This window comes from Chaetura pelagica, unplaced genomic scaffold (genome assembly GCF_000747805.2).
Source record: "Chaetura pelagica isolate M959 unplaced genomic scaffold, ChaPel_1.0 scaffold94, whole genome shotgun sequence".
Taxonomy (NCBI): domain Eukaryota; kingdom Metazoa; phylum Chordata; class Aves; order Apodiformes; family Apodidae; genus Chaetura; species Chaetura pelagica.
The window spans coordinates 17,679-29,672 of NW_009952881.1; the positions used below are offsets into that span (position 1 = coordinate 17,679).

The 11,994-nt window shown below is 37.3% G+C and overlaps 1 protein-coding gene across 1 annotated transcript; it reads left to right on the forward strand.

The window, feature by feature from the left end:
* Positions 1–1,926: 1,926 nt before the first annotated feature.
* UEVLD (UEV and lactate/malate dehyrogenase domains) lies at positions 1,927–11,594 on the forward strand. Its single transcript, XM_009995379.1, has 11 exons — positions 1,927–2,023; positions 2,689–2,751; positions 3,483–3,646; positions 4,353–4,488; positions 5,768–5,892; positions 6,477–6,582; positions 7,457–7,627; positions 8,543–8,716; positions 9,259–9,343; positions 9,992–10,115; positions 11,430–11,594. The coding sequence occupies exons 1-11, from the start codon at positions 2,011–2,013 to the stop codon at positions 11,592–11,594; spliced, it is 1,326 nt and encodes a 441-aa protein (XP_009993681.1). The 5' UTR covers positions 1,927–2,010.
* Positions 11,595–11,994: the final 400 nt, after the last annotated feature.

An 11,994-nucleotide genomic window follows, 5' to 3' on the forward strand; every position in this document is an offset into this window, starting at 1 on the left:
GAAGCGGGGAGCCGCTGCTGAAGGTCTGTCGGTGCGGGACGGGACAGGACAGGTCTGTCTGTGACCCGCCTCTGGAGCCTCCTGCTCTCTGGAAAAGAGCGGGATATTGATAGGAATGCCTCATTGTACATGGAGAATAAGAAGGGGGGGGTCAGCTGGGGAGAGGTGGCTTCGATTTCACAACTAAAGCTTCTGAAAACGTCTTGAATTTAGGTTGTGTAGACGTTCCTAATTTGAACACCTCTGGGTTTGTTTTTGGTTTGGGTTTGCTGGTTGTTTTGTGTTGTTTTTTTTTACCTTGCAGTATCCCGTGAGATTGAATGTGCAGGAGCTGTGGCTGTCACTGCGTAGCTCATTGCATGATTGGTCATGGCTTTGGCTGTAGTCTTGTTGATAAACCATAAAATAATAACAACTACACGGAGCAGTGTTATCCTGGCTGTTTGCCATGTATATGTCTGCATACTGGGGAAGAGGTCCAGCAAAAACATGGCAGGAGTCTGGTCAGTTTTCAACCCGCCAACATGTTCAGCAGAAACGATGCCCATTGCTGTCCCAGGGATCCCTCTCACCAGAGGTGAATTCCAGTAATGCACCAGTTAGTCAGAATTTATAACCTGGGCTTCAAATACAGCCTCACATTTGGGTACCAATAAATTGTTGTCACAGTTTGACTCAGGATTGGCAATTAATGTGATATGTATGGAATAATTCGTTTTGCCAACTTTGTCTTCTGTCTAGTCTGTTCCTTCCCACAGGAGTCTGGTAGATATGAGCCTTCTGCTCCTTTGGTGTCCAAAGCAGCAGGTTCAACAAGCAGAGCAGAGTGTCCTTGGTCTCTTAGCAGTATCTATAAACATTCCGATGTTATCAGTCCACTAGTTGCAAAATTTGCTGTTTCTTGCAGCAGGTGTGCTGCTTAAGAGACCGTTCACTGAAGAAAATAAAAATCAGTAAAAGGACAATTGGCTTCATCCTGGCTCAAACCAGGACACTGGCTAAAAGGTGTTTCTTCTCAGCAGCTTTGTGTTTTCTTGTATAAAGTGGAAAACAGTTGCACCAGCCACATTGCTGTAGGATTGTTGGTGTTTCTGGTGGGTGCCTTACTGAAGAGACTAGAATTTAGCTACTTCTTCATGACAGGTATTCCTGTGCAGTGAGCAGCTCCAGCTGCAGTTGAGTTTGCTTAGGTGAGGGTCCCAGGACAGCTCCAGCTTCCTAAATGAGGAACAGATACTCTCATCTAGGCAATGGAAAGCATTCTGCCTAACTTTAAGATGTGAAAGTCTCTTGGAAGTTCTAGTGTTGGAAAGGCTGAGGACAGTCTAAATGAAAAAGCAGTGATTCATCCTTGCTTATTATTGCTTTCAGGTCACATTTCAAGCATCAGTACTTCTGTTAATCTGTGGGCTGGTTTTCTGCAGGCAGGAAGGAGGGATGAATTGTTTTGTTTTAATTTTCTCAGCTCTCAAGGACAGCTTTAACATGCAAAAAAATTCCCAAAGGCTCATTACTTACACATTTAATATGTTTGTGGTAATTGACATCTTATGAAACTTCTAAAATGTGTGCAGGTAGATCTGAGCTTTTAGTAGTAACTGTGTCAGTAATAAGACAACATTTATTATTGTGTGCAAAGGAGACTAAATTTTATTAAGCCTCTGTTTGCATAGGTGTATATTGTATATGATGTCAGAGGATTGATGTTCAGAATTCGAGCTCTAATGCAGCACCAGCAGACCTGAGATACCTTTAAAGCTTTTTTTTTTTAATCTAATTTTTTTATAATTTATTTCACACTAAGACTGTTTAAAATTCTGCAAGTAGTTATTGCCTTACCCTTCTTGTATTTTTCTTCCTTTTCCCTACCATGGTAATGAAAGAAGAAACCTTTGAAATAAAACAAATTTTTCTGACTTATTTCTCCCCTCTTCCCAGTATAAGTTCAGAGACCTGACCATAGAAGAAATAAAGAATGTTAACAAGATCTACCCAAACTTCACATTCTCTATGAACACATACAGTAAGAAGTTATACAGTTACTTTGAACTAATAGTGATTCTTACTTGCCAGAGATTCAGACTGTATGTAAGAGAATCCAAATAGTGTGGATCTCTTTCAGTTGTGTTCCTATCTTTCTTTTGACTTGCAACAAAATTTCTCATGCCATGTGACCAAGCTCTTCTGAATATGCATGCAAATAAAAACCTAAGCGACTCACTCACTAAATTACATTTAATATTAACTTGTCAGTAATTATAGAAGATTGATGCTCTTTTAAATTCTTTATATGTAACAGCATTTTCCCATATCCCATGTCTATATTTAAAGTGTTTTGATGTCTTTAGCTTATCAAGTGTGACCTCCAGAATCCCTCAGCCTGAAAGTTCCCTCCCTGACGGAAAGTTCCTAAGTACCAGAATGACTCAGGAGAAGAGATTTTCAGACTGATGATGTGCTTAATTGTAGCAATGCAATTTTCATTAAGATTACATTAAGGAATTTTCTCAAAGAGGGAGCGGGGACCTTAGTTATATTTTAACCTTGATTCTTTGAGGAGTAGTGTATTTGATTTCTAAAGAAAACTTAGTATTGTATGTTGATGGTTGGGGATTGGATTGACATGCAAGGTTTGAAAGATTTTATTATTATTATTCTTACTTTTAAAAATAATCTTTTTAATTTCAGCCTTCAAGGATGGATCCCAGAAGGACCTCTTGAATTTTAGTGGTACTGTTCCAGTGAAATATGGTAAGCTAAGTCAAATATAATTTATTTACCAGTTATGAATCTAATTATAAAATGTGTTGAGTGCTGCCTTTTAATAATACACTGTGCAGCTTCTTTAAAGGTGGCTCTAAAGGATTTTACATTAGTTGGCAGAAGCCATTTCTACTGCATAAACAAGTGCCTTCATGCACTCATAGATGCTGAAATAAGGTGGTATTAGATAAGTCAGTTAACTATTAAAAATCAAGTTGATTGGAAACTGTATAGGCAAACTCTTTAGTTCTGCTGGAGGTTGCATGAACTTTGCAAGCCCTATGCTTGTATAGGCCATGTCCAGAAATAACTAGTAGGTTTGTTTTTTTTTTACTTAAAGCCTTTGAAGTCTGAAGTAAAGCTCATAATAGATGCTTTTTTGAGTTGTTGAGTCCTAAAATAATTATGAAATGGTTAGCTGTCAGAGATTTCTTTGCCTGGAAAAGGGTATATGTTGGCTGACAGAATGCCCTGGGAAGCAAAACAAGCTTTCTGTTAGGAAAGACACAGTTGGTTGCACTTTGAGTTCATCAACACAAGTCTGCTTTTATTAACTAGCCTAAGGAACATAAAAACATTCCAACATGAATCTCAGAAATCATCTGTCAGGCTTTTCTTCTTTGATACTATGAAGTGTGAATCACATGCTTGCATGCCTGGTTTTTAGTGCCTCTTCTCAATGGAGAAGTTAGCAATGGCTTTTGTTTTGTGTTGAACAGGTAACTCCTATAACATACCTATTCATCTGTGGATTCTGGATTCTCATCCCTTTGCTCCTCCCATTTGCTTCTTGAAACCAACTGTGAACATGGGCATTTCAGTGGGAAAGCATGTTGATGCACATGGCAGGATTTATTTGCCCTACCTGCAGAACTGGAGCCATGTAAGAAGAGGTGGAGTGGCTGACAGGGGAGGAAAGTATTTGGGAATAAAATGTGGTATCACATGGAGATCAATGGAGAGGAGTAGATAGGGTTCAGGACTTTTTTCTTGAAACCAACTGTGAACCAAATGTAATGATTATGCAAAGAGAAGCAGAATATTACAACTCTTGAAATTACAGCTTTCAGACTGTCTGAACTGATTGTTTGTGATTGTAAGGAGAATTATTTTAAGCTGAATTAAAAGGGACTGGCTTTGTTGAAAATAGTACAAGCCTCATGTGAACTCTTCAATACTTCTTCCTTTGGTGCTCTAAATAATTCATAATAATACTAGACCAAATGAGTATCCCTCAAGAGAGTTCAATGGAATTTCCTACCTTTTGGGTATGTCTCTTCCAGCAGAACTTTGAAACATTAGCACAGAGATTCAAAAGCCAGTGCTGTTGCTGAAGGATTTTATGCACTACAGTAGATAAATCAGTAAAAATTATTTAATGAATGCCAGTTTTCTGAAAAGGATGGAATGTATTTTTCATTATCAATATAGAAATTCTTAGACTTTTATTTACCTTCACTCTTTATTAGTGTTAATTTGCTTAAATTTTGTATAGCTGTGGTTGTTTATGAAATAGTGCTGCTTATAGCTGTTACCACTGTATGCAATGACTAGTCAATTGTTCTGTCTTCTGTCTCGCTGTATTTTAGCCAAAATCAACTATCATTGGGTTAATCAAGGAAATGATTGAAAAGTTTGAGGAAGAGCTCCCTTTATATTCACTGTCATCTTCTGATGCAGCCAGGCAAGCGGAACTTCTCTCATACATTGCAAAGATTACTGAAGGTGTGGAAACTTTCATAGATTTGTTTCTAATGTTCCTACACAATATCTGTTTTATTTATTGTTATTACTTGATATCACAAAGATGCCTACACCATTTTAATATCTGAATTTTTGGTGTTTGTCCACACTATTTGTTATTTTCTCTATATAATCAAAGGTGCCTGTCTTTGAACTGGGAGCTCAGGTTCTCTTTATTTGCTTAAACAGCCCATTTTGGATGTTTCTGTTTAAGCCTACCAAAAAATGCTGTAAACTTGGTACTACTCATCTATTGGAAATTACTACGCCAAGATTCTGTGTCTCATGGTTGTCTCAGATCTTGTTCATTCACATTCATATCCACAGTTGTGAGCCCTGAGACTCATCTGGCCACAGTCACTGGTGTGCAACACTGAGGACAAGGAGTGCTGGCTGTTGGGCCTGTATCCTGTCTCTTGGGTTCTCCCTGTTCAGTTGTGACAAGCTCATTTTGGACTTGTTTTTTAACCCATTTGAGAGAGGATGCTCTTGACGCATTTTTGCGTCATTGCTTTTATCTCACCCATTTTAAGTCTTGAGCAAAATTCCTGAATTTCATGATTCTCATGTTTTCCTTATCTGGGTGTTTCATGGCTCCAGTCCCATTGTTCTTCATCCTGACACATTTTCTTCAGGTCAGCCTTTTCTTCTTCCTTCTTTTAGTAAAATCTCAAATGGTGATTTGTGGCAACTAGTGCAGACCTTTCCTTTTAACCCTTTTCTGCTGTTTCTTCTGATAACTGTGTACAGGTACGTGCTTGTGAGCACATGTGTGTGCACAATACACACCTCTAGTCAATCAGTCTCAATGTTTCTATTTAAAATCTGCATTATAGTCAGACTGAGAATCATTGTGTTGCCAGTAGCATTGGCCAAACAATCTCAGATTGTTGTATTTTAATCAAAATCCATTTTGTATGTATTTTTCAAGACACAAAATAGTTTACAAATTGTAGGACCATGGTATATATACAAACGCGAAACAGTAGCAAAGGGAGTATTGCTTTTATGGTCTTAGTGTCTAGCTTCTTCATATTGTTATGCTAATATTTTTCTGCTTAGTGAAAAAACATTCCTATCCAGAGAGGAATATTTGTGTTTTACACCTTGCAAGTTGTGATGAATTTTAGGCTTGGCTGTTTTGAAGAAGTTTATGTGATTTAGTTTAAGCCTGACAAAACTGTGATCCTTTATGAAGCAGCAATTCTTCATAATACAGTGTTGACCAGCACTTAAATTTGTGGTTTTCTTTGAATTGTAGGAGACACTGACATGAAATCAAAGCGTAAAATGGGTGGAAGCAAAAGTGAAGGATGTTTTAACAAAATTACTGTTGTTGGAGCTGGAGATCTTGGCATTGCATGTGTGCTAGCAGTTGCAGCAAAGGTACATAATTCTTATAAATAGCAACAGATCTGATTAATAGAGAAAGTTCCAACCTAGTTAGAAATAACTCAGCAGTTTTAATAACCCTGTCACTGCTTATGTAATTTGCTCTTCAGTTAACTTACGGACAGACAGAGTGTTAGTTACTGCCTAGTTTTCTCAGTCACGTTTTTGAATACAGAGGGTTGCATATTGAATTCACCTATTCTGAAAATCCTTAGGTAAAGAATTTTTGCCTGAATGGTGCATTCTTAGAACTGGGATCTCCTAGTCCCCTGAAAAAGCAGTCTATAGATGGTCTATGCTTCATTGTGGCTATAAGAGTAACTTCAACATTCATAACTTCCCAGACATGGCTTTGTGAGGTTTTTGGTTTATTTGTAATGAGTCATTATCCAATTAAATTCACTAAACTAGATTATTTTTCTTATTATTTGACAAAAATTTTCATCAGCATTTGGTTGTTTTATACACTTTACAAACACTGCAATTGGAGGCATACTGGTTTTTATTCCTCACCCCCACTAGAACAACTTTTGGCTTGTTTTATTGTTGTTCTGCATTGTGTTTTTTTATTCATACAGGGTGCTGCAGACAAGGTGGTTCTTTTGGATCTTTCTGAAGGTGCAACAAAAGGAGGGACCATGGACTTGGAAATCTTTGCTCTGCCAAATGTGGAGATCAGCAAAGGTATTAGATGTTGTTGCTGGAATGGGCCCAAGTGCTGTGTGTGCTTGTGTTCTTTTTAATGAGAGCAGGACACCTGGGCAGGTACAGATGCTCTGGCACATATTCTGTACTTCCAGGGTAAGAGACTAATACTGAAATTGGACTTGCACAGAAGCAGAGAGAAGCCAGGCTGGTGCTTCAGTGTCATAAGTGGAGAGAGGGAAGGAAGGGAGAAAAAAAAATACATTAAGGAATTAGAAATAGTGTTGAGAGCAGCGTTAAAAAGTATGAGGTAAGTTTCAAAGTACTTCTTACCTAGATTGGTGTTCATTAAACATGCACATGGCCAATAGTTCTTAATCATTATCACTGCATATTTAAACAATTGGTTCTTAACAATCTTGTCCTCAATTAGTTGTGTGTGTACAATTTGACAGAGTCAATGCCATGTCTCCAAAATCAGTGAGGATGGCTACAGTCCTTGATGGCCTTAGTTGCAGAGTTTGATGTGATGCAGCTTGAAAGCTCTTCTATAGGGGAAGCTGGAACTGAATTGAGCAACTTCAACTTGCTCAACAAGAAAACTTGGAAAAGCTTATATGTCAACCCCATCTAGATGTTCTCTGGTCTCTGTTCTGTTATCTTGGACAAATTGCATCTGCTTCCTGTGTTTACCAACTACGAAACGGGAAAAGTAGTTCTGTGGGAGAGCTGTTATAGGTGCTGTGGAAGTGCCCCAAATTACACGCTGGGGAACACGGGAGGAGACAGGAGGGAAAGAATCCTTAACGAGGCTGGATGCTGCAGTTCAGCCTTTAGGATGGCTCTTTGTTTTGCATCCAAAACTTGATAAAATTACATAAATTTTAAAACCATATTTTCTTTATATTTTCAGATTTTTCTGCTTCAGCTGATTCAAAAGTTGTGATAGTTACAGTTAATTCTCTGGGTAACGCTCAGACTTACCTTGATGTTATACAAAGCAATGTGGATTTGTTCAGAGGAATTATCCCAGCAATATCACACTACAGTCAGAACTCGGTTCTCCTTGTTGCTTCTCATCCAGGTATGTTGGTGCTTCTCCTCACATTCTGTCCCTCAGCTGACTTTCCCTTTGGCCTCTTTTAAAAATATGCTGCTGCCAAATACATCCACTTAGTCCAAATTTTTGCTACTCTGAAAGATGTTTTCCTTTTCAGCTTTGAGCAGGACACTGTCTTTGAGTGTTTTTTCTTTACTGTTACCAAGATAAAAGAAAATAGTATACTTTGTTTTGTATGAAGGTATGTATTTCTGTACGTTTCTGTACATAGTTTCCACCTGACTATCTACAAATTATAATTGTTGGCTGTTGTCTTGCCAGTTGTTTGATGTATACATTTCTCCTGTGCAGTAAGGATAGATGCATGTGTGTTATGTGCCATACAGTCAGACTCACATACTACTAATATACGTAATGCAGTGTTGATAGTAAATATTGCAGCCATGTTTGGGTGGAAAGTTTAAATCTATTGGGTCAGTAACACTGATCTAAGACAAAGGAAAAACACTACTTAAAAACAGGGAAAGAAGTACGTGTGAGCCTCTCACTCCTGTAAACACACTGCAGACAGCCCTTTTCTATTTCTCAAGTGCTTCTTACCCTTCCTTCCATTTAGAGGTGTGGAGATGAAAATCAGTACTTGCCAAATGAGAAGGAATTAAACACTGTTTGAATTAAATTTAGAAGCATGTGAGATTTCTGAGGAAGCATGGTGACTCATTCTGAAGTTTCACTTCTCTTAAAACTCTACTTGGGCTGTGAATTTTCTTTACCTTGGTTATAGGTTGAAATAAATTACTGATGTGTTCTAACATGCTTATACTTTTTCTAAAGTAAACAACTTGGTCCCAAGATTTTAATAACTGTGATTCATAATTTGCAGTTGTGTTAAATTTTGTGTGGTACTTCATTTTCAATGTATTTTTCTTTCACATATAGTTGAAGTAATGACATATGTGTCATGGAAGCTGAGTGCATTTCCCAAAAACAGAGTTATTGGAGTAGGCACCAACCTAGATGCCGAGAGGTTTCAATATATACTGACAAACCTTTTGAAAGCACAGGTGCTGGCAAAAGACGCTTGGATCATTGGTGAACAAGGGGAGGACAAAGGTAAAGCGATACGTTATTGTGACTAAGTATATAATATCCTGGCAGTGCTTAAGTAAATGAGAAATGAAGGCAGTCATAAGCAAAGTGGTAGGTTTTTATAATAATGGTTCTAAATAATACAATAATACAGTTTTGGTGCATGCCCAAGACTATAGATCTGGAGTGGTAGCAAAAACACTTGACATTTGTCACAGTAAAAAAATAAATATAGAAAATGCAACCTCCAATGCTTTTTATTTGGTATAACCATATAAGTTAGAGGTAATGAAAGATGGAGGAAATGTGATATATGGTTGGTTACCACTAATGTAAGAATTATTATGTATTACTTCATTTTTAGCAAGTGTGTCTGGCAAGGTGCTACTATAGACTTTATTTCAGTGATCCAGGGAACCTTAGAAAGTCATCAGCCACGTTGGGATTGTTCTGGGGGAAGGAAGATTTGGAAAGCTTGAAATATTTATCTATTTATTTATTTATTATCTGCTACCTAATTTAGTTTTTTTTAGATGTGTATTTAAATGTTGATTTATTCTATTTAGTACCATCCTGGACCAGTGGTAATTTAATTGCAAATCAAACCGAAGCAATGGCTGTTCGTAACTCAAGGGAAAAGGTGGCTAACAGGTAACACCATGATAACCCTTAATGTTTTTTTTATTCATGTTTGGGTACTCAAAGTTTGCAGTTCTTTTTCTTCAACTCTTTATGAAAAGGAGAAAGTTTGCTCTAAAATGTTCACACACTGAGTTTATAGGGAGTTGTGGGTCTTGAGTGCCATTCACTGTCATGTATGTGTACATGTGCCCACTGTTCTTCTGAAGTTCTCAATAATGTGCCTGTGACAATCTAAGGACAAGACAAGCTTTGCAGAATATACACTAGGAACAGTAGAGCAGCCATTTCAATTGTGTTGTGTTTTTTTTAAGTAGTAGACAAGCCTTCTGACATACTCTTCTCAGAGCTTGTGGGAAGCAGTTTACTTCAAAGCAGAGTACACGTTTGGATCAATTTACCTGATTTAATTAGTCACATCAGTTACACTTCTTGACATAAAGTAGAATTGTTACTAGTATGTGTAAAATATACATAGACATTATTTAAAGCAAATCTTAGTTCCTTCCTGTTGTTTTCCAAAACAGAGAATCATGTTTTTATAATACACTTTACCTGATAAAATACACTTAATCTGTCTTTTGGGTTTTACATATAAACCAAAATGGAAATAATGAAAATCTAAACATGATGTTTTTCTCCTTTTCCTGGTTTATGTAGAGCTATGGAACTTCTCAAGGAGAAAGGTCAGAGATCGTGGTCTGTTGGGCTCTCAGTTGCTGATTTGACTGACAGTATACTGAGAGATAAAAGAAAGGTTCATTCTGTATCCACTCTGGCAAAGGTAAATGTGTTATGAATATATTTATGGTTGGCACTGTAGTTACAGTATAAATAGTGAATATGACCATTAATTTTAGCAGCACAGACATCTCCCTTAAAGTAACCGCTCTAAAGTAGCAGTAACTGTTGTGTTACTTTCTTCCAAAAGCGAATTTCAAGTCTAGTCCAAAAATGAGCTATAGATTGTGTTAATCTGAGACCAATATTAAAAGTGGATTATTGTCCCAAAAATACTAGAGTCCAGAGGGAAAATATGTTCAAGGTTGCTGACCAGTTCCCCTGCAATGGCAAATGAAGAGAAATGTGTGTGTTGCAGTTTCCAAGTGCTCAGTATTTAATGTAGATTTTTCATGGGGCCAAAATAATTCAGTATCTCTTATGAAAGTATAAAATGCATTTTCAGCCAGTATTTTATTTGATCAGCTGCTGTTTTACTCCTTGATACTTATGTTGAGGAGAAACTGTATTTAACTTAAAATTGTAAACTGAACCTTTTTTAAAGTTTATCCTAAGAAGCTTTATGAAAGCATTAAGTCATTTCATATGAGGATAAAAACCAAGAACAAGCATTTACTGTTCACTTCTATTTATGGACTTCAGAAAGGTGATTTGCATGTGCCAACAGAGGGAAGTCGAGCAGGCTCCTCGTTTTATCAAGCACAGACTTAGACCTAATTTCATGATCAAGTTTTCAAGTAAAGGTTTTAATCATATATGAACTCAATGCAGATGTAGAGGAGTGAGAAGCCTCTTAAACTGCAGAGTAAATGCAGAATGTAAATTTTTGCCATACAGATCCTATAAAGAAATAAAATCTACAGTGTAAACTTGAATTACAGGGATGCAAGTTTAATGAAGTCTCTCACTGAATGAATATTGGATCAACACTTGAAAAATATTCCCTAGGTAGCTGTCTTTGGCTGCATTTGTAAATTTATTTTTGTTTGGTCCTGAAAGAATGATACTGTACTGTCAGGCATCCCTGCTTGTTCTACCTAAGTAGAACAGTTAAACAGTAGTTCTGTAGTATAAGCTTTGTCTGCATTTTAGAGGCCTGATGTATCTATTATGGGAAACTCCTCCAGGGGTGGCGTGGTTCAAGATTTTCTTATCCATACAGTAATAGTTTAAAGTTTCTATACAGCAACCCATTGCACCCAGGATCTAAAATAATTGGCATTTTACGTATACAAAACATGCCATAGGATGGAATATCCTTTCTGAATTTAACCAAGTTATTTTGTGTAGTGCATGCTTCACACAGAGCAGAAATAAGTAACTGTGTGACAGGTTGTCTTTGTGTGTTTTTTTTCAGGGATGTTGCAATATAAACAGTGAAGTATTCTTAAGTCTGCCGTGTATTCTTGGAACCAGTGGAGTAATTGAAATGGTCAAATTAGAAGAAGACCCACTAGTGCAAGAGAAACTGCAAAGCAGTGCAGGCTCAATTCATGACCTTCAGCAGCAACTGAAACTGTAAGCAAGCACAAGGGAAGCCCCAGTGTCTGCTCACACAAGTTGGAGATTTGCTAGGCAGGAAGGGTTGCTTGGTATATATGAATTTCTATATGAAACAAAAAGGTTTGTTACTTTGCTTTAAAAAACTGCTTTTTCAGGTTTGGTTTAAATTATTTAATGCTGCACTGCACATTATTTTCTTCTTTGAAAAGTGCACTTTTGGTAGCCAAAATAAGGCAGGTAATGTGCAGGAATGTTTTGCTTACATTCAGGTGACTTTTGCCTGTCTTTCTTTGTTGCTAACTACAGCCTTATTCTTGGGTTGTTAACTCTTTGCACTTCATTAGGGGACAGTCTAGGAGAGCAGCTTACCCAACTCTATGGAAACTAGTGCTTAAGGCTGGTTTTTAAGTGCTTTACCA